The sequence below is a fragment of the Caenorhabditis remanei genome, chromosome X, assembly GCF_010183535.1.
Source record: "Caenorhabditis remanei strain PX506 chromosome X, whole genome shotgun sequence".
In the NCBI taxonomy this organism is placed as follows: domain Eukaryota; kingdom Metazoa; phylum Nematoda; class Chromadorea; order Rhabditida; family Rhabditidae; genus Caenorhabditis; species Caenorhabditis remanei.
Genome location: NC_071333.1, coordinates 13619095 through 13641600, shown reverse-complemented (window position 1 = coordinate 13641600; position 22506 = coordinate 13619095). Strand labels below are relative to the sequence as shown.

Genomic DNA, 22506 nt, shown 5'->3' with positions numbered 1-22506 from the left:
GGCATTTATTTTCGAAAAAGATACAAATGTACGTGGCAATATCAATCAAACTGGGAAATTTACCAGCATGGGACGTCTTTGAAATTTCATGGAAACAGTTTTTGCTATTTCATAGAAATTCAAGTTAATGGGAAATTTCACAGGAATTAGTCAGCTGAAACTCAGAAGTTGATACAAGCTTGGCATAATCCTATTTGAAAAATTTATGCTTCAAAGCATTTTGTGGGGTGATTCTTCTTTTCGGAGCCCATCTGAAGACCTGCATAAGGAAGTTTTTGAGATTTTTTTCTTCTGGCTTTTTGAAAAACGACCAGAGTGGTGTGGCTCCAGGGAGCTTTCGTCTGTTCGGTATTTTGAAAGCAGTGCTGGAACAAAAATATTGAATATTGAAACATTTACAGAAAAACTTACATATCAACAACATCTTTTCCATAGCGTTGAATAACATGGATTGGCTCTCGGCCCTGAGTTGAGCGGAAATACTTTCTGGTCTTGTGGGCTCTCATGAACTCTCTTGTTGGGACACCGAGCTTTTCTTCAATTGCAAAAAATTGATCTTCAGTAGACTCTCCGTGAAAGAAACATTCGTTTGTGACCAGTTCAGCCATCACGCATCCAAAAGACCACATATCAATTGCAGGAGTTTGAATTCCTTGAACGAATACTTCCGGCGCGCGATAGTAAGCAGTTTGGCAATGAGTGATAATAAAATACGGTTTGACAGTTCTCGCCACACCAAAACCTCCAAGTTTCACGGCTTCGGGATTGGCGAGATTGAGCAAAATGTTGCTTGGGCAGACATCACAATGAACGATCCCTTTCTTAGCAAGGAAATCGAGAGCAATGAGAATGGATCTTCCTGTTTTTGCAATTTTCTGTAAATAATAACTCATGTACAATGCAATCAAAACGAAATTTACATCAAGTGGCATTCCATGAGGATATTTCTCAAACATGTAATTCTTGAGATCAGTGTCAAAGAGATTCATAACGATGTAGTTGAAACCTCGGAAATGATTGTAATCAAGCAGTCGAACACAGTTCGACACACGTGTCCGATCAAAATGCTCAATTGCCTGCAGTGTTTTCCATTCAGAATATCTACTGGCAGCATTATGATGGGTCAATTTGAGAGCTACATCCTGTTTGGTTTTATGGTCAAGTACCGCAGCAACCTTAAGGCAAAACTTTTAAAATATTTAGATAACAAGGCAAAAGTTATTCAAACTATCGTCATTATACTTACCCATCCCGATTTTCCTATGCAAAGGACTTTTTTAATTTCGTATCGATAACTGATATGATCTCCTTTATACATAGCGTAGCCTCCACGGTAGACGAGGCACCGAGTATTCCTCAAAAACGTTCTGTATTCTTTTAAAAACGATGCAGGAGCCACAAAATAGATTTTTTCACACTCCTTAATCTCATCAATCTCAGATGGCGTTAGCAACCCTTCATAAATATTGAGGGTCGTAGCAGGATCAAGTCCCCGACGTTGATTTGGGTAGACACTGAAAATTCAGACTTTTGAAATTTTATTCGTTATGAAGAAATTTACGTTTGGTCCACGCAGAAGTTTATCTTTCGAGCTTCTGTCATTTTCTCGTAGAATCCAGGAGTAACTAAATGTAAGGGGTTTTCACCGCAACCCCATTCACCCCAATCAGCGACAAGATCCCAATCAACCATGACTTTACCTAAAATTTTAACTAAGTTTGACTTGCTCAGAGAAAAAAAAACTTGGAAAGAGAAAAAAAACGATTCGGAGATATAGAGTTCTGAATATTGTTCAATAAGGACAAGAAATACAGAAATGCGTTATTCGAGCCCATTTGCACACGGAGAAATAAAGAAGAAGCAGGTGTCGAAATGGTTGAGTAACTACTAGAACGCGCACTAAAAAAGTGGAAAATGGTTGCATCATGGAAAAGGAATTTCGAATTGGGAAAAAAAAAAGAATAAGTTTTGGGAAATTCTCGAAGATTCTAGCGAAGAGGTTCAATGGGAGAGTGAAGTTATTTAGAATGTAACATTTAAGAGATATAAAAAAATACTCATCAGCTCAGAATTCTGCCAACAGTCTGATGTAAAAAGAAAAATAAGAAACATCTGTTCGGCTTGCGCATACTCGGAAAGTGTTAGAACTTTATTGGAATTTACCAGAATTGAGAAACAACAGCATTTAATGTAGAAAACTGATACAAAACACGAACGGTCCCCTGTATTGATTGTTTTGGAGGGGCAGCATGCACTCTTCCACAACAGGACGGCAGTTCGTTGGGAGCGAATGGGGAGCGAGTGAGAAGTGTGGCGAGTTGCTGCTGTTGCCCGGGTGGTCGCGACTCCCAAGAGCGAGTGCGTTGTACCAGACGCAACACCCCTCGCAATGGTACTGTTCCCTCGCCGTAAAATAAAAACTATCAGAAAAAGACGATGGAATGGCCACACGAACAATCGTAAACTCGAAAAAAAGAAATAATGGTTTTTAGTTTAGTGTGAGTTGGAATGAATAATGGGGGGTAAAAAGATGAATGAATGATTTGTCAATAATGTTTCGTTTTCTTACTGACTCCGCCCACTTGTTTTGAATGACGAAAGGGTACTATCTCAAAAGCAGAAAAACAAAAACGAAAAAAATGAGTCACAAGAAAAATGGTTCGGATACTGGATGAGAATTGATTTACAGGCGATTATAATACAGCTATTATACGAAGAAATGAGAAGCATGAAGCTGACCTGACAAGAACATTGATTTGAATTTAAAAGTATATTTCTTTTCTCGGCAAAACATAACGCAGATTACCTTCAGAAAAAGCGAGACAACGTTAAAAGTGCAGATATTCGGGTGTTGTGGTGAGTGAGACATGAGCGAAGCGGGACATGTGATAGACAAGGTGGCCGGGTTGAGGCGGCGTGCATTGCACCGGACGCGGATTAGAAAAGTGACGAACTGTTGCAGCAGACTCCGAGTGACCGTGTATATCACTGGAAAGCTCAAGTAAAGCAGATTTCAAATTTAAATTCGGTTGTTGCCCTCGAGATTTGGTATTCGAGAAAAACTTTGTCACGCTGCCGACATTTTTCACACGGTAAGATAATGACTTGTCAGTGGTCCAACCTTTGACCTATTTTCTCTCGAACACCAGGCCTCCAGGGCAAAAAACTGAATATATATTTGAAATATGCGTGACTTCAGCTTTCCAATGATATAGATCTGGTCCCATAACTCCACGATCATTCGGAGGCCTTTTCTAGTAAGCGCTCAAAATGTTGAATTGAAAATGAGAACTTGGGATAAAAGGGTGTTAGCGGAGAGTGGGACTCGTTACATTTTAAGAAACAGCATATCTCTAAAAAGTGTATGATTTTAATCAAAAACGCATATGTATTTTCGTGAGAAATATTATCATATCACAAAATCAAAACGAGTGTTAGGATATCAAACGGGAGTTCAAGAAACTAAAAGTCAGAAATGATATTCCATTAGGCTCTATTACAGTTTAGGCGTCCTTTGAAAACTTGAACGTCCCTTAAAACACTTAGACGTCCCTTAAAACACTTAGACGTCCCTTAAAACACTTAGACGTCCCTTGAAACATTTAGACGTCCTTTGAGGCCCAAATTTTTTTCCTGTAAATTGAAACGTCCTTTGGAATGTTTAAACGTCCCAAAAAACATTTAAACGTCCTTTAAAATCCGAAAAATTGTCGGAAAAATTAAGACGTCCCAAAAATTATTTAGACGTCCCAAAAAATGTTTAGACGTCCCAAAAAATGTTTAGACGTCCTTTGATATCCCACATTATGATAAATAATATTTAGACGTCCCAAAAATTATTTAGACGTTCCAAAAAATGTTTAGACGTCCCAAAAAATATTTAGACGTCCCAAAAAAAATTTAGACGTCCCACAAAACATTTAAACGTCCCAAAAAATGTTTAGACGTCCCTTCAACACTAAAAGTCACTGATAGTGTTCAAGGGACGTCTAAATATTTTTTGGGACGTCTAAATATTTTTTGGGACGTCTAAATGTTTTTTGGGACGTCTAAATATTATTTATCATAATGTGGGATATCAAAGGACGTCTAAACTATTTTTGGGACGTCTAAACATTTTTTGGGACGTCTAAATAATTTTTGGGACGTCTAATTATTCGAAACCTAATTCTGGGACGTCAAAGGACGTCTAAATGTTTTAAGGGACGTCTATATGTTTTTTGGGACGTCTAAACATTTTTTGGGACGTCTAAACATTTCGGACGACTTTTGGGTCCCCAAAGGACGTCCAAGTTTTTTGAGGGACGTCTAAATGTTTCAAGGGACGTCTAAGTGTTTTAAGGGACGTCTAAGTGTTTTAAGGGACGTCTAAGTGTTTTAAGGGACGTTCAAGTTTTCAAAGGACGCCTAAACTGTAATAGAGCCTTCCATTATTTCTAGAGACAATAGACACATGAGTAACAAACATGTTTACTTTGTCAATTTACTAGGATGAATAAGATAGAGTCAACGCGTAATTTCGAAATGATGTCTGTCTGTCTGCTGCAAGCAAATGCAAATGCGACAGCGGTCTGCTGAACTATGAGGAATATTTCTGAGTCGTTTGAGATCACGCGCAACATTGTTCTTCTATCAAATCTTATGACCTCGGAAGATAAGATCAGAAACTAGTCAAATGTCAAAAAATTTGTCCTTAAAAGTAGAAGTAGCTAAACCTTGGAAGCTCTTTCTTTTAGGAATAAATAACTATTCCGAATAAGAGAATCACAAAACGTATTCAGAATATATGTGAATTCACATGAGATGATAAGAGATCGGGAAAGAGCAATATATCTGAAATTTAAAACAGGATAGAAATATGTCGCACAGTGGAGATTTGAATCGAGCTGTTTTCGAAAAGCAGAAAACGAATACCGTCCGCCGGGTCGTAAACGGAGAGTGCATCGACGCCTGGCACCAAATGTCTGAGTTTCTTCTCAGTATCTATATCTCACGCTGAGCTCATCATCTAAAAGGTTAGTTTTTATTGTTCGTCACATAAGATCCTTTTTGAATCTTGTGTGAGCGAATACCTATACCCAAATACTTTACAACAACAGAATTCTGCATAAATAAAAACCAATCAGGGTAGAAATCAAAAAGCAGCCGAGATAGGGATTATTGCAAATTTCTTATAATGGAATTGCTCATGAAGTCTGAAGCAAAGTATGACAAGCTATAATTTTCAATAAAGAGGGCAGTTTTTGAATATTGTGTACGCATTCATTAGAAATTTGAGAGATAATAATATGAGAGAAAGAACATGCGTGCTTTGTACATTATTCACGTTTTCTCACATCTTCTGCTTCTTCATATGTTGTTTTGATCTTCGAAAACTAATTGGTTACATTTTCAAAAACAACATTCTCTGAGTTTTTGTCTGTCGAGAACTTTGAAGAGAAGAAGCAAATTCTATCACAACAGGGTATTCAATTGAAATTTTTTATTTAGAAAAGTCCATGGTAACCAAAATAAATCATGTAAATGCGAGATTACTTCCAGTTTATCTTACAAAATTATAAAGACAACTAATGGATTGTCAATTTCCGACAGCATCAAGGAAAACAAACCAATGGAAGAACACATAACGATTGTGCTTTATCATGGAACACTCTGGAATGTCTCTTCTGAATCTTATTAACTTGAACTGGTGCATCCAAACAAATTTGTTTCACGCAAATAAGTCCTTCCAAGCAGTCTGCCGAGTTGTTGCAAGTCTCATTTGACATCATCGATGTTGCTAGTGTGGCCAGGAGAAAAATACAGAAAACCTGAACAATTGCGTTTAGTAGTCATTTTTGAGATAAAATATTGGTCTTACCAAGAGAAATTTTGAAGGGAACATATTGGAATGAATGAAATGGAGAAGGATGAGATTATTGAGGGGTTTTAAATAAGAATATCTAGTCGAATTACAAGAAAGACATGCGTAGTGGGAGAGAGAAGACGGAAATGAGAGAAGATTATCAAATTTTCATGAGATGAAAACAAGATTCAAGAAATAGTAAAGAGCTTCTTTGAGCAGAGATCGAAATCTTTACATAGGCAGTGGAAGAATTTGTGAACGACAGTAAGAAACTGATTACCAGAATGAAAAAATACTTCTGAGATTATTTGGTCATAACATTCTTACTGCAATACGATGAATAAGATGTGTTATGTCTTAAATCCTTGCAGATTTGTAAGAAACTTTCCGAGAAGTAAAAATGGCTGAAATACTCATGATTACTTCCTCATTTTCACCTGTTCCTTCACACGGAAATCCTCTTGTTGAATAAAGTAGAATTCACTTCAGTATTTCCAGTGTCAGTAGTGAAGTTGAGAAGTACAGTGACTTTCTTTGAAAATTCTGTGGTCTATTTCATTGCTTTCAAAAAAATTCATTTTTTGGTCTATTTTTCTTTTTTTTTTACTTGTTCTAATAAATTAGTTCATTCTCATTTTTTCCATTTTTCTTTTTTGTTCCGCGATATGATCTCAACGTAATCCTTTCCATCTTCTTAATGAGTCTTCTCGGTTTTCTATATGACGTATGCGCACACACAATCTGCACATACGAATGTCCTCTTCCCCTTTTTTTCCCTACTCTTCTGTTGTTCTCAGGAGAAGAGAGTCATCGAAGGACGGGGTCATATAGAATAGTTTCTCTCGTCACCCTCCGTTTTTTTCCTGGTCTCTCGTGTTTTATTTTCTCTCTTCTTTCCCCACACACTCTTACTCCGATGGTAATCGGTTCTCGGTCGCCTCTTGAGGGCAACTGCGCTCTATTGTGGATTTTTGTGTACACGTTCTCATATACTATTTTTTACCTACAATCACCTTTTTCTGTGGAACTTTCTCGATATCAAAATTAATTTTTACTGAAATAATTCTTATTTTCATTTTTCAGAATGGCTGACGCAGTAGCGCCTGCTGATCCAGCAGCCGCTCCTAATGGAGAAGTAGAGCAGGTAATTTTCATTCAGAAAGTCAACTAATTCCTTTTACGTAAATTATTTCAGCCAAGAACATGGAGCTCCATGATATTCTCAATTCTCAAACAAGCCATGATGTTTTATTTCATCTCTTCAATGCTCGGAAAATTTGGTGGAGGACAGCAAAAAACGAATACCACGGCACCAGCTAATGTACGATCATTCCCACCTTCTGTCAATCTGTTCCCTGCCGGACAACTCTTCGATCTATACATGTACCTGGATGAATCTGTGAGTTATTTAGTCGGGAATTTCGAATGTTCATTTGTATTGCTTTAGGAACTTCAATTCAATAATTTCGAGAACGGAAACCTATTCGCCCAGAAAAAGAAACTAAAGTATGGTGACTGGACAAGTGGACCAAATGGAGATGGCTCTTACATGTTTGAGAAGACGTTCGCTACTCCAGAAGTGTTGCTTCGAAACCAATCCCTTTACCTCCACGCATTTGTTGTCAAATCTGGACAATCACCGAACCCATCTGACAAGAACTATATTCGTCGAGAGGTAAGAATTCTAGAGGAAAATTAGACCTCAGTTTGAATAATTTCATTTTTAGGTTGTCTATGGAATGTACCAACTGAACAGATATAAAAAGAAACATTATAAGAAAACTGCTAATTTGTTGACCGGAGTCAGTGAACAAAGTGAGGAGGACTTGGCTAAAGCTGAAATCATGAAATTCGAGGTGAGTTATTTTACCATATGAAAATTTAACCATATGAAACTACTAATACGTGTATTATTTTCAGATTCTTAATTTCTGGCATCCAAATATTTCCATCAACATCGTCGATGACCATACTCACTGGCAGAAGGGTGGTGTTCCTCCGCCACTTGACAAGGACCTCAAGTTCGCACCGAATGGAGAGTTTTATCATCCGATTCTGTTTTTCAACAACTATTGGAACCTTGGTGCGGATTATATGCCGATCAACGAAACCGTGAAGGAATTGAAGCTCTCTGTATCCTTCTACCCACTCTCCTTATTCAAGTATCAGATGTATGCTAGCCAGAATGTAGGTAATAGGTAGAATTCTGTGGGAATTTTTTATTTTTCAGATGAGAAACCAGTGGAGTGACATTCTTCAGTCCGAGAAGGAAGACGACGATTCGATTAAAGTGGCTTTGCTGGAGACCAACCCAATTCTTCTTGGAATCACTATTGTCGTGTCAATGCTGCATACAGTGCTTGAACTTTTGGCTTTCAAGAATGATATTCAGTTCTGGAAGAGCAGGAAAGATCTTGTGGGACTTTCTGTGCGTTCCGTCCTGTTCAACATCTTCCAGGTAATTTAGAAACTATAGGTAGTGATCTAAAAACGGTTATTTTTAGTCTCTTATTGTTTTCCTCTACATCTGCGACAACGAGACAAACTTCGTAGTGAAGATGAGTGTTGGAATCGGGCTCCTCATCGAGTGCTGGAAAATTCCAAAGGTGTTGAACGTAGAACTCGACCGCGAGAACTTGTTGTTTGGTCTGCTTCCTCGAGTAAAGTTCAGTGACAAAGGATCATACGTGGAAAGTGATACAAAGATATATGACCAAATGGCATTCCGATATTTGTCATGGGTACTATTCCCACTTCTTGTCGGGTACGCTGTCTACTCCATTATCTATGTGGAGCAACGTGGATGGTATTCGTGGGTGCTCAACATGCTTTATGGATATCTTTTGATGTTCGGATTCATCACGATGACGCCTCAAGTGAGTTTATCACAGAAAAGTGTTGAAGACTAACTATTTTCTATTTTCAGCTGTTCATCAACTACAAACTGAAATCAGTGGCTCATTTACCATGGAGAATGTTAACATATAAGTTCATCAATACATTCATTGATGACTTGTTCGCATTTGTGATCAAGATGCCAACATTGTACCGTATAGGATGCTTCAGAGATGACATTATTTTCCTGGTAAGCAAAAGAATATAGAATAGGGAATTGAAGTAATTAACCAAATCCAAAATTCAGATCTACCTCTACCAACGCTGGATCTACCGTGTTGACCCATCCCGTATGAACGAGTACGGAACGTCTGGAGAGCACGAACATGGTGTTCCACCGCCAGTTGAGGGAGACACAGCTACTCCAGCAATTGAAGAATCAAAGAAAGACAAGTAGAACAAATTATACCATGACACATTTTGATCGAATCATCCCGGAAAGCCATTTCCCTAAGTCATTCCTTTCTCAAAACATGTTTTGTTATTTTATCTCGAGGTACCCCCACTTAATTTCAGCTATAATCACTCAAGCACAATTGTTGCCAAAGCATCTCTTTTTCTTCTCCTGCTCATTACTAATTTCTGATGTTTTTCCAAAGACAACGTTTCTTTTTTCCGAGGTTTTTGTTTGTGATATTAATTTTATCGATTCTGTTAAACACTTATGAATAATTTTTCTGTTTTGTAAGTCTAGTGTCCTGAACACGGACGAAAGGGTAAGAACGTTTTTGAAAAAAAAAAATCAACTACGACAACAGTGTACAGTGACAACTAATAATTGTTGGACAATTACTCAAGAATCCTAACACTTATTCAAAAATTGTTACAGGACTTCAACAACACGTCACCGATTAGAAACGTCAGAGAACATAAACAAGTAGTTTGATTCTTCTATTAAAACCACAAGATTTCAAAAATTATTTAATTTATTTCACTCTTACGGTAAGAAATGTTGTCATGTGTCATTTACCTTTTCCTGTTTGAAAATGTTTCGGTGAATTTAAAAAAATCAAATATTTCATACGAATTAACCTTGCGAAAAGTGCTATCGGAACAAGAGAACAAATTGCATTACGCAATATTTTGGGTTGTAAGTCATTATAATGACTGGATGGGATTGTCACTTGAGAAAAAGCCATCCCGAAGATGAAACATGTATGTATAATTTCAACAACCAACCCCTCTTTAGTCTTTCTCTCTATTTGCCTTTCCAGCTGCCAGGGACAGTACGAGGCACCAATTTAGTTTTGCCTTTCTTCTTTTTTTGCATCCACGGGTTGTCCTCGACGTCGTCCTCGTACTGTAACTGGCTTTACCTCCATGCAAGCGTACCTTTTGCAGTCAATCGTTCTTCTTCTTTTTACGTAACACTTTTTCTATTAGTTTTCTTGACACTTTTTCGGGAGTAATTGTTACTATACTTCATTCTAGAGTGGTTTCTGGAGTTGAAATTGGAAATGTTGGAAATGACCGTCGTTCCACAAGTTTCAAGTTTTCACTTTTTGAAACATTGTTCGTTTCACTGAAAATTTTCAAGTATTTACTTGGTTTTTGATTTTTCTCTATTCGGTTTTTTTGTTACACAATTTTCACATTTTCCTCGTTGACGTTCAGAAAACTGGATTCAAAAATTGATATTCTTTCATTTATGAATACTGAAACTAGTTAAATCAACAGTTTTGTACTATATATTTCTATCAGACCAAAATCTTCCTCTCAAAAAAAATTAGCTTCCTTGACAAAAAAAGTGAAATCATTGTCACTTTCAAGCACCTAACTACCCTGCGATCTCCTCTATACACACATGAGTACCTGAATCCCTCTTCTTGGTGAATCCATTTCTTCAAAAAGGGTATAATATGGCATCTGGTTTTACCTTCTTTTCCTTTTTCTCTATGTCGATGTGCTTACTATGACTATGTACATACACTTACAAACTTTGCCGATTTCCTAATTTGCATGACTTCTCAATGGGCCGCAAATAAACTATTGTCGTTGAAGAAAAAGCCTTACATCATTTGATTGAACGTTTCACACCAAACAAAATTGCCAAGCTGAGGAAGTTGCCGTTCTTTTTTTATCATATTCTTGGTCAAGAAGGTTGATGAAGAGACGTACCATATTTCTGTTTTTACTGCTCGCGCAGTGTCTTTCATTAGGTAAGTTATCAATCATTTTCAAGAATTTCAAAAGTTGTGTTACAGTATCTTCATTACGGGTTTGCACAAGAAGACACTACAAAGTACACTCAAATGCCATACTTCAAAGGTATAACATTTTTTAGCTATACTCAATATCAAATACGTTTCCAGAGTGGAGCTGGTCTCTGCCGAAAGGTGTGTAGAAAGATGTATAGAAGATATGCAATATTGCTTCATTGCTCAATTTACTAAAGACGAGAATGATGTGAGTTTTCATTCTCTCCAAGGTTTTTTTTAAACCCAAACACTATTTTTCAGTTACTCGGTGTATGCACGTTATTCAATGAAACTAAAGATGCTGAAATTCATCCAGATGCAACATTAGCCCCGTTGTCTATTATATACGAGCTACTGGAAAAGTGTCCACCATTTACTGCTAGTGATATCACCCACAGGATAACCAAACTGCATAGAGATGCTTTGTTGGATGGTAGAGAGTCTAGTGAGTAGTATGAAAGAAGACAGGTAGAGGAAAGAAAATTTCAGAGAATGACAATATGGCCCGACTGGCCGATGCATTCTTTCCAGAAAGTCGAGATCATGTTGGGTCTGATGATGAGTTTAAGTTGGAAGGAGAGCGTTATGCAGTTAGTTTTGTTTCTATCAAAATGTTTTTTCCACAATTTTACTTTCAGGTAATGCGAAGTATTGAAGAAGTGGAAATCCAAGCAGCCAAAAACCGACAAGAACTACCTCGAGATCCTTTCAACGATGGTCCACGCTTCCACCAATCATCTCATGAACGTGAACGTGGAGATGACACCGATCGTCAAAGAGATCGAGAATATCTGAAAACGATCGATGAAACCGAAGAATCCGAAAGACCAATTCGTCCAACGGTTCTTCATCGAGGACAACAATCTTCTCAACAAATGAGTGCTTCGCCGGTGGCGTCTGGGAATCCATGCTTGCGTAATTATTTTCACTTTTTTCTCGTTTTATAATTACCTGTTCATTGAACTTTTATGGCGTTTTTTTTCAGCGAACGCAGCTTGTGCACGTACTCTTTATCAACTCGATACGGCCCCATGCCCGGCAAGACAAGGGGATCCTTGTGCTCCGAAGAGGCCATGCGTTAGTTTTGATTAAAGTTTAATGTCAATCAGAACTAAATTCAGATGAACGATGACTGCTATCACGTCGCCCCTCCTGGCCAAGCTTCTCCACCAATGCAAGAATGGACGGAATGGTCGGAATGCTCTGCAAGCTGTGGAATATCACTTCGGACTAGACAGTGTCTTGGTTAGTAGTGCTATCTTAAAAATTTCATTCACAATTTTTGTTTTCCAGGCGGTATTACATGTATTGGTCCTGCCACGATACCTTGTCAAGTTCCTGAATGTTCAGTCTGGACTCTGTGGAGTCCGTGGTCTTTGTGTACAGCAACTTGTGGTGTTGGAGAGATTCAACGTAGCAGAGTATGCCAAACTGGGCGGAATTGTGAAGGTCCTAGTGTGGTGAGTCATAAAGTATTGCATGAGAAGATATATGTTTATTTGATATCCCCCCATGGTAAAATCTATTGTGAAACTGTTTGCCTTTTTGCCCGCCAACCGAAATTCGCTTTCATCCAATCATCTTCTTCGGAACTAGCCGGAGAAGAAGTTATATGTTGCATCATTTTGAAAGGCCAATTAGAGCGTCCGCAGAGACGTTTGTACACATTCACCTTCAATAGCAACACGTACTTGTTGAGACGGGTTTCCGGAGGGAACAAGCAAAAAATAGATAGAAAAACAACATTTTTGAACATTCCAGGAAGTTGAGGCATGCAAAGCCTTGCTCCCATGTCCCACTTGGTCGTCATGGACGTCTTGGACAGGTTGTGGCAACTCTTGTGGCAGAGGAATCGAAAGACGGTCGCGAATCTGTCAGGTGAGGCGACGATAATTGAGGTTATGTGTCAATGAAGCTAAAAATAGAAAAAAGAAAGAAAGCAAAAGTAAACAAGCGAAAAGGTAAAAGCTATTCACTTCAGAATGGCTTACTTTGTCCGGGACCGGCAACTGAAGAGAGGCCTTGTGACAAGGGACCGTGCCCACATTGGAGTCCCTGGGGGCAATGGGAGAAATGTAGCAAAGAATGTGGAGCAGGACATACGGTATTTTTTGTTTATGAGTTTGATACTCTGAAAAACAATATTTTTAGTACCGTACCCGTGAATGCATAGACGGAGTTAGTTGTGAAGGTGCTTCTGAGGAGAAGGTTCTCTGCAATCAACAACCATGTCCCAGTTGGTCACAATGGACTTCATGGACAGTATGTGATGAGAGATGTGGAGAGGAATCTATACGGCTTAGAAATAGGTAACAAATATCTAAATTCAGTATTTAAGTATGTTTAGAAAATGTTTGAACGCTGACAACAACAATGCATGTGATGGACCAGCTCAGGACCAAATGAGTTGTCCTTATCGAGATTGTCCGAAATGGGAAGAATGGGGTGAATGGGCAGATTGCTCAACAACTTGTGGTCAAGGAACACAGAAACGGTATGTTATTGGATACTGTGAAGTTTTTCATTTTTGATGTTTTCCAGTCTCCGGAAATGCGACAGTGGAAATGAGTGCACGGGTCCCTCTGAAGAAATGCGTTTCTGTCAGGTGGCTTCTTGTCCATATTGGGGAGATTGGAGTCCGTGGAGTGGGTGTTCTGTTAGCTGTGGACAAGGTGTTTGTGAGAGAACACGGAAATGTATTACTGATGACTTCCTGCAACTTCCAACCCTTGAAGAACTGGAAAGAGATGACTCCCTAGAAAAACATGGTGAGATTTGTGGATAAACGAATATGTACATTGGTTTCTGCCACCTCTGATCACAAGGCACACAATTTTTGTATTTTTTAGTCCAAGTCACGTTTTTTTCAACCAACATTTATAGTTTAAATTGTTTTTCGAGAAGAAGAAAACGAGAAGAAATTGTATTATTTGATCCATCTCCCCCCATTTGTACTTCCGTTTTTGCAGAAGCCAAAGAAGCTCTTATTGCGCGTGCAAAAACAATTTCCAAGTATCGTAGAACGAATGAGGTAAAGAACATTTCCTTCCTTTACATCCTATCAGACAATTTTGCAGACTCGATTAGCACCTTTCCGGCCGTTGAGTCCGGAACCACAACTTGGTGGTACCTGTGACGGGCCAGAGATGGAAACAAAAGTTTGCGATGCAGGTGTGTATCCGGTTTCATAAAGTTCATAAATTTTCTGTCTACAGGTCCCTGCTGTGTTTGGAATAGATGGACTGAATGGTCTCCGTGCATTGGATGCGGAAGAGATGGGGTGTCAAAACGTAATCGAGTGTGTTCTATGGAGGGACACTCTCCTGCACCACCTCCAATCAGCTTCCAAGTGAGAGATCACACAAAAACATACACTAATGCTTTCATAATATTCAGGATAATCCTCGGGGTACTTATGTGACGGCATCAATCGGACAAGGGGCCCTCGCGCCAAATCTGCTTGCAGGCTTAAGCCCAATAGTGCCAGTGGAAATACATCGAGGAAAACGACAAGTTCTTTTTGGAATCCAGGCAACACCGCAGTGCCATTGTCCAGGGGATACATTCCAGACGAGACCTTGTCTTGAACCAAACCCCTGCCAAGACCCAGTTGGAAGATGTGAATGGTCAGAATGGGGAGAATGGTGTGGATGTATGAGATGTAGAGTAAGTAGATATTCCTGGAAAAGATTAGATGAGTAATGCATATAAGAAGTGTTTAGCCAGGGAAAGAAGTTCGTCGTCGTTTCTGTGACAGGAGTCCGATTGGTCATGGTGGACCGATGCGTCCAGATTCAACATGTGATTGTGGAAATGGGGATGACAATCAAGAACGACCATGTCCTATGGATCAAGTAAGCAGACTATTGGTGACATAGGAACAATTTCTTTTTCAGAATTGCTATGGTGATTCCACAGGAAGGTTTGGAAATGCGGCAAGCTTACAAAACTCAAGAGAAAGACAAGAATTCAGAGGTAGAACTGGTGCTTTTCACAATCCTCCAGGTAAACATGGTAACTCTTCGAAACCTTCTTGAAAACCAAATTTTCAGTACCCCATAGAGGAAGAGGTGGAGGTAATGACAACAATCGACGGCTTCCTTCCCAAGATGAATATGTTCCAATTGACTCTGTAATCGGTCGTGTGCAGGTTAACTCATGACCTCTTCCTTTTAACTCATAAAATTTTATTCCAGCTTCGAGGCGGCAAAGACTCCCAAACATACAGCAAAAAGGACAATGCAGAAGCATTTGAAACAACCGAATTTCCCTATAAAGTGGGTTCTCTTGGTCTTTTAGATCTCTTGCTTATTTTCTTCGTAAAAGACCTCCCTTCTCCACCCAATTCCAAATTCCGGTTGCAAATTTTTTGTGGAATTTGGAATTTTAATTTGTTCCACTTTTCCTCCCGAACTGGCAATTTCCAATTACTTTCGTTTCTTCCCCCCGAAAAATGAGATGAACGAAAAAAAGGGAGCTGGAACGTTGGAGGAGAGAATTAGCATCGAAATGAGCATTTGCACTTTTAGAAAGGGGAGGGATTACGAAATGTTTGTCTCTTCTCGTTTTTTCCCTAAAGGCAAAAAGAACGAACATTTTAGGTGTGTCACTGGTCGAAATGGTCAGATTGGAGCAAATGTCACGGCAACTCTACAAGGGAAAGAAAGCGGTTCTGTATTGGTGAAAAAGGTTTAGAACATGACCATGTCAGCAAATCGGATGTACTTTTTGAAAAGTGCATTGAAATTAATTGAACTTTCACAATTTTCGATGATTATGCAGCACGAGACAATTGTGCCAATTCCCTCAAAACGTATAGCTATATTTTGTGTTTTTAGACTCAGAATTGGTGAGTAATTGCGAGTGTGTTGGAAAACCTCATGAAGAAGAGCCCTGCAACGCAACCGGCTTCATTGAGCAAAGTAACGAGGAAACAGACAGAGAGGTGTGTTCTTTGAAACATGACCCATCAAGAATACAAGAAAACTTTTTTGTGTTTTTATTTCAGATAGAAAATAATTTGGATAAACTTCTCAGCGAAGAAGATGCTGCAGGGACAGACACTGAGATTTTGGAGGAAAAAGAAAAAGAAGAAGAGTCAAAATCAAAAATTGAAAGCTCCATCGGTGACGTTCAAGTAATTTTGACTTCAATTACCCATTGCCACAAAAAAAGATGAAACTTTGCAGAAAACTTTTCAATTATCTTTTTTCAGTGTGACTGGACGAGATGGTCCCAGTGGAGCGTTTGCACCGCAACTTGTGGAGAAGGACGACGGATGAGGAGAAGACGTTGTCCCTGCGGGTTAGAAAGAATGCTGATGACTAATTTTTCGCGTGTTCTGTTTCAGAGACACAAAGTGTGGTGCTGGAATCGATTCAGACTCCGAGCCGTGCCAAAGCACACCTTGTCAATCTGGACACTCGGAGAGACGGAAGCCTATTTTTACAATTCTTCCATCGTCCACCTAGACAACCTTAAACTAAATTACCCGTTTAGATTTTTCTTTCTGCTTGAATTTTCGTTTTCCATTTTCATAGACATCAACCTACTCTCCATGTTTGTATTTTTGATCCCCTCAATTTTCGATTCAATAAGAAAATAAATTTCACTTTCTTATCCCCTTCTCTAGGTGTATGATATTTGAAGAAAATGTAATCCTACTTTTCTTTCGCAAAATCTTCAACAAGATCAGTCATTCAGAAATACATTATGACGTACGTTGGCTTAGACTGATACCGCATTTACCAACATTTTACACTCTGTCGAAACCAAAAAAACTGTTTTGGCTTGCTAACTGACGTGTGCAGACATTTGATCTCCGAGCTTATACCAATGCCCAATCAGAATCTAAAATAGCGCAGACACCCTTATTAACTGCACGATTCTATACGATGTGCTTACGTAGCAAAACAATCCTCCATGGATTTAAGAACAAAATGTCACATCAGTACACTTTATATTTCAGTCTATTTCTGCTTCTACGCGTACACTGAGCTATCCACCGCCCTTAAGTCGTTGCTGGATCCTTCCATGAACTCGACTCGACGCTCCGCCCACATCATGCACGACTCGAAACTCCGCCCTCTTTTCTCATTCATATCTTGTTATCAACATCTCTTCTTTTTGCTCTCTCATTTATTTATGCAGACGCCTGCTCAATAGGACGACTGCTTATTAGGAGTTCTCTCTCTTTTTTCAAATGCTTCATTACACGACAACAAACCCATTTCTTCTTTCAGGTAATTTCAAGAGCCATGGTGTGGCTCATGGTATTTCAGATATTTTTATTCGTCGTTTTGCTCATTGCCCTGGGTGTCGTTTACTTTGTGTTCCTCTGGCACTCGGCCAGCATCTCCTACAATCCGTGCTCGTTCAACGTCTACAAGGATGACTACCGACGATTCCTACTCAGATTGTAAGTCAATCTTAGGAAGAGAGGACATGCAAGATTAACTTTAAGCGCGTTGCCACACTCGATCGGACAAATCGTGTTTGCTCTATTCCAAGTTATTGTGAAACCGTTCTGGAAAGGATTGTTCTGTCATGCCTCAGGCTCCCTACAAGTTCTTTCAATGGGCTTTGCTATTTGTGAGTTTGATATAATAAGGGTAACTATAATTGGGCTCGCATGCTTTTATTTTTGTGTATTTCTTGTGTTCAAGTTATTGTTGATCGTGTTGACGTTTACAAAGTGTTATTATAAATTCACAACACTGCGCCGCATGGCTTCAAATGCGCATCTAATTTATCAGAAATTTGGCGGAGTGGTCTCGTAGTTGAAAAAGATCAAATACCGTATTTTCGAGCTTTGCAGGTCTAAAAATAAATGCAAATAATTTTTTTCGCTTCAAGACCATTTCGAACCATTTAGATGCGCCTTTAATGCCATGCGGCGCAGTGTCGTGAATTTATAATACTACTCTGTTGTTCAGTTCTTATTGATAATATATTTGTAAAATGCCGAGAATTTCCTAGACAAGAAAAGGTTATGATTTTCGGCTGTTTATCGAAGGGAGCTAATTTGAGTTTTGCAAGTCTACTAAAAATTATTTGTTTCTCTTATTTCAAAAAATAAAGACATTTACGAAAAAGATCATCTGATTAGAGGGATGATATTATTGATTAACAAATTTGTAAGATCCTAAGATCCATAAACCTCAGGAGAAGATTAACTTTTATAAACACTAGAAGGCGGCTCCTTTATAGACCTCCTACGATGCTAATTTGACAAAAGTCCATTAAAAGATTCATTAGATAACTTATTTCAAAATTCAGTCTACTATCATCGTCTGGTTCATAACTACAAATATCGCTTCCTCGAGTGTCAGAACCGCGGACATATGGATTTCAAGAAACCATTTTTCTTGGAGCTCACCTCATTTTGCGTATATGTACTCATTTTCGCCTACTCGTCAGTTCTTTTCGTAGCTGAAATCCAATTCCCCTACGGAATAGTGAGTTTGAAAATTATAATTCACACTTTCAATCTAACCTTCCTATTTTTTTTTAGTTCGCAGAGCCATTTATAGACCCGAACGTTGGATGGGATATATTTGAGTTCACAGGAATGCAACGGTTTCTTACTGTAGCTGGTTCATGCTTATTGTTCGTGAATCTCGGCCGGATTATTAAAAACTCATATAATATTCGTCGATGGGAGGACGACCTGGAGGAATGCAACCATTTCTTTTTTCGTAAATATGTTTCTAAGAATATCGAACCACATGTAAGATTGATACAGAAGAAAATTTCAATAATGTTCTTCTATTTCAGTTCATCAATGACTTCATCCTCCTTTACATCCCTACCCAATACTTGCTCATCAATGGTTTTCCTGGCTTTCGTTTGAATGGTAAACCAAGCAGCGGCCAAAAATTAAAACACCATTCTTTTATTTCAGGATTTGATGTTCTGGCGAAATGGCTCATCAGTGTCCACCCAATCGGGTTCATCATTATCTACATGCTTCAAATTAAGGCAGCGACGCTCAGATCGAACAAAGACGAAATGGAATGCAGATGCTGTGTGTGTCAAAAAAAGGACTTGGAACGAAGGACGTCGAAAGGCTATTGTCGGTCTCTCGGTCTTAAGGTTATGGGATCGTGCGGCGGCGAGGACAATGGAATGGAAGAAGAAGGAGAAGGCGACCGAGTAGAACTAGGCGGCGAAGACATTGCAGCAGGAGAAGGAGGAGCGGCGACGAATGCGCACGAGCACCCGACCGAAACCACTCCGGCTATGCACACCGACCAAATTAGAGTATCTGAAGACCTCTGAGCAGCACTTTGATTGCCCTTTTTTGTTCTACGAAACATTTTTATATAAAATTTCTTCTTTTCTTTCCTATTTCGATGTCTCAATAAATGTTTCTAGAAAAACACATTGTTGTGTGGAAAATACATACATTTAAGGCAGGAGTTTTTTACAAACATTGGGCCAACCTTCAAAATATCCCATTTCAAAAAAAAATTGGATAAAACCCTTTTGAGCGATCCAGATGTTTTATTCGCATTTCTGCCATCTGACAGTCTTCTCTGAGAATAAAATTGGGGCCTCCTTGTCTGAGTTCTGACTGGCGCCAATGATGTGGAACCGGTCATTAGAAAATTGCATAGGTTGCTATGACCATTAATCTTCACTTCTTTTCCTTCAACCTCTGCTAACAACACTAGCTTAGCATTTGATTTCGGCTTGACTTCATTTTAACTTTTAACTCCTTTGCTTGGTAGATAGGTTTAAAAAATTATTTTAAAAATTTCAGAAGTCTACGTCATAATGCCCGTTGAAATGACTCTACGCACGGCCTGGGAAATCGTTCGAGAAGATTTCCGACAAATTTACTACCTCTCCATCCCCATTTTCTCACGCCCATGTCTCATTCTTCTTAATATCCTTGGCAATTTGTTTATATTCGGACAAATTGTGGTTCTCACAATTATGATGTTGTTCATGGTTCGAGTTATTGTCGGTAAAATGGGATTCCCGGTTAAGAGAACAATGCAGAAGTATGTTCTGTCTTAACAACGTTCTGCTGAATTTTTGATTTTAGGATTTACGCAGTCATGGCTGTTGTTGCTATCGCCCAAGTGTTCCTATCATCATATTTCATTTTGCTTCAAGTTCAAGGCGTACTGGTTCTTCTTTTTGTTTCAACTGTTGGTAAGTTGTAAGGAATTGATAACAACAGGGATGTGCAAAACTAAAAACTTTGAGAATTTCGGATATTTTTTTAGAAAAAACGATTTTCCGAAAACATGTTTCGGAAATCGGAATGTTCCGATAATTCCAAGAAAAAAATTGGAAGTTTTCCGACGGAAAACAGTTCCGAATTCGGAATTTCCGATTTCCGTTCCGCACATCCCTAGATACCACCACGGAAGAAATATTTTCAGGAAGCTACATATTGGATCCATAGAGCAACTATAGAAGATTAGACCCTGGACGCGTTCCGTTTACTCTTTTTCTTCTTCTCCTTCTTCTCAAGTTTCATAACATTTCATATAAATTTATAAATTTATCAATGTCTCTTTTTTTGCTTTCTTGCGGTATATTCTCATTTTTCAATAGCTTACAAAGTGAATAAATGTTTTGAAAAAGAAGAAAAACGGAAAAGAAGTAATTTATAATCCTGCGGATTATGGCTCACGCCACTCACTATAACAGGTAATTTAACATTTTCCGTGGTGGCTCAACTATAGACAACGCCGCATCCTCTCTGTCAGTGACTTGCAACAAAACGAAACCAGGTGACCACTCATAGAGTTTCTCTGCGGTGTTAGACTTCTCCATTCTTCTCATTCTTTTTAGTATTCTCACTGATTTCAAAAAATGCTCTTCCTTGAGATCGCGATTAATCGTATCGATTATGTATTCGCCAATTACGAAGAACGACGAAAAGTGTGAGTTTGAAAAACTATTATTGGATGTAAGTAAAACCTTGTTTCAGGGCTTTGGTCGTAATTCACTACCTACTGTTTTTCATACCTCTAATTCAACACAACAGTGACCCTTTCGCACCATCTCTCCTGTTCTTTCTGTGCTGCTACATTGCTGGTATGTTTTAATGAATCTGTTTCTAAAAACAAAATTACATTTTTCAGTTGTGTCCCTCTTCCTGAGACAGCACGACTAATATCTACAAATACACATATTTATCGAAATACTAACCGATTTTTAATATGGAATATTATTTTTGTTTTGTTTCAAATCGATAAAATTTTTAACTGATTTCAAACTATAGACATAAAACAAAACGCCGCCTGACTCATTTATTCTGACGTCGTCGAACTTCCATGTGGCTTTACTAGTTAGAAAGATAAGGTTTCAATTTTTGCATTGCGAATTTTCACGCGTATTAGACTAACAATAACACTCATTTCCGGTTTCAAAGACAACGAATGAAACATGCTTAGTTGCTTTGAGACTGGAAAATTTATCAGAAGGGATTAACTAGATTTGATATATTCGCAAGTGAAACACAATTGGTGTTTACTTTTTTTCTGAAATGAACAATCTAAAAGTCATAAATCGACAGAATATGATTGTTTTTGACTCTTTGTGAACAAAGAGAAGAAACGAATTTATCTTGGATCGTCATTTGTTTATAGATTTCTTCTTGGATTACCATGGAAATTTTAGTAGAGTGATTTTACTCCTTTCTGAAAATGAACTGATAGAATATTGAGGTTACCTGTTTAGTATGCTCAAATCATACAACTTTTTATAAGACAACCTGGTAGAAATTATGTGTCAGTATACCTAGCGACGCAGTTGCATTTTTATAACTTTTCCGGTCAGGTAAGCCATCAAAAGGACAGATGATAACAATTTCAGGATAACGAAAAAGTGTAAATTGGTTTCCTTAACTTCGGGATTTCAACGTTTGCTGAAACTCTTGACCGCCTGTTCAAAATATTGATTTTCTTGATTCTCAGATCTCTCTGCCGTCGTTTATTCGATTGTGACTCATTTCGTTTCAAAAACGATTCCAGGAATTTACTGTCGAGTGTGTGCCGTGTTTTTTTTTTCAATATTCAAATTCCAGACTTGTCACGGACCGGGTTGGGTCGGGCCGGGCCGAAATAGAAAATTGTCTCGACCCGTAAAGGTTTAGTTTTTGACTAAACTTTTGAAGTTCCTACAAAAAGTGGATATGTATGATAATTTAATCACTTTCACTCTGAATTTTGGAAACATTTCGAGAAATTTTGTTACTAAATGAAAACTCTTTATTGTATCTGGGCCGAGTGGACCGGCCCGATTTTTGTCAAACTCTACCACTTGTCAGGATACAGTTATCACATCGAGCAACTGTATGGAGAAAACTAGTCCCTCCTCCCAAGATCTCAAACGGCTCCCCATAACTGCTGCTTTATCCCAAAACTTATTTCATCATCACTCAAGTCTCCGGTTGACTCTGTCTCAGAAAACATATTTTTGTAGACGACTTTCACTTATTTGTTGAATTCGTCAGTCCTCTTTGTCCTATCGAGAAATTGAACATGCGCCCCGAAAGTGTTTTTTTCGATTATAAATTTTTAATTTCCAAATTTTTTTGTTTTGCTT

General features: G+C 38.5%; 6 protein-coding genes across 6 annotated transcripts; 5 read left to right on the top strand and 1 right to left on the bottom strand.

Annotated features, from left to right (window-relative positions):
• Positions 1–190: 190 nt before the first annotated feature.
• GCK72_024706 (uncharacterized protein) lies at positions 191–1692 on the bottom strand (the record flags this gene model as incomplete). The annotated part of the gene is made up of 5 exons (XM_003118394.2): positions 191–365; positions 412–875; positions 921–1175; positions 1247–1514; positions 1562–1692. 5 exons carry the CDS (start codon positions 1690–1692, stop codon positions 191–193), a joined length of 1293 nt encoding a protein of 430 aa, XP_003118442.2.
• A 5237-nt stretch (positions 1693–6929) lies between these two features.
• GCK72_024705 (uncharacterized protein) lies at positions 6930–9137 on the top strand (the record flags this gene model as incomplete). The annotated part of the gene is made up of 9 exons (XM_053736004.1): positions 6930–6989; positions 7041–7244; positions 7293–7520; positions 7573–7701; positions 7766–8032; positions 8076–8303; positions 8350–8721; positions 8772–8930; positions 8988–9137. The coding sequence occupies 9 exons, from the start codon at positions 6930–6932 to the stop codon at positions 9135–9137; spliced, it is 1797 nt and encodes a 598-aa protein (XP_053579570.1).
• A 1707-nt stretch (positions 9138–10844) lies between these two features.
• GCK72_024704 (uncharacterized protein) lies at positions 10845–16409 on the top strand (the record flags this gene model as incomplete). Its single annotated transcript, XM_053736003.1, has 27 exons — positions 10845–10899; positions 10945–11008; positions 11053–11146; positions 11200–11383; positions 11428–11528; positions 11577–11853; positions 11924–12015; positions 12060–12183; positions 12232–12398; positions 12700–12816; positions 12920–13042; positions 13090–13200; positions 13269–13432; positions 13480–13706; positions 13908–13969; positions 14016–14109; positions 14154–14287; positions 14335–14604; positions 14661–14792; positions 14835–14943; positions 14991–15088; positions 15135–15215; positions 15540–15627; positions 15777–15883; positions 15947–16075; positions 16154–16242; positions 16289–16409. 27 exons carry the CDS (start codon positions 10845–10847, stop codon positions 16407–16409), a joined length of 3414 nt encoding a protein of 1137 aa, XP_053579569.1.
• A 786-nt stretch (positions 16410–17195) lies between these two features.
• On the top strand, positions 17196–19218 carry GCK72_024703 (uncharacterized protein; the record flags this gene model as incomplete). Its single annotated transcript, XM_053736002.1, has 6 exons — positions 17196–17356; positions 17402–17529; positions 18217–18395; positions 18452–18667; positions 18715–18793; positions 18842–19218. 6 exons carry the CDS (start codon positions 17196–17198, stop codon positions 19216–19218), a joined length of 1140 nt encoding a protein of 379 aa, XP_053579568.1.
• Positions 19219–19716: 498 nt separating this feature from the next.
• On the top strand, positions 19717–20111 carry GCK72_024702 (uncharacterized protein; the record flags this gene model as incomplete). The annotated part of the gene is made up of 2 exons (XM_003118331.2): positions 19717–19946; positions 19991–20111. The coding sequence occupies 2 exons, from the start codon at positions 19717–19719 to the stop codon at positions 20109–20111; spliced, it is 351 nt and encodes a 116-aa protein (XP_003118379.2).
• A 658-nt stretch (positions 20112–20769) lies between these two features.
• On the top strand, positions 20770–21073 carry GCK72_024701 (uncharacterized protein; the record flags this gene model as incomplete). The annotated part of the gene is made up of 3 exons (XM_003117816.1): positions 20770–20840; positions 20888–20994; positions 21042–21073. The coding sequence occupies 3 exons, from the start codon at positions 20770–20772 to the stop codon at positions 21071–21073; spliced, it is 210 nt and encodes a 69-aa protein (XP_003117864.1).
• Between the last annotated feature and the right edge of the window lie 1433 nt (positions 21074–22506).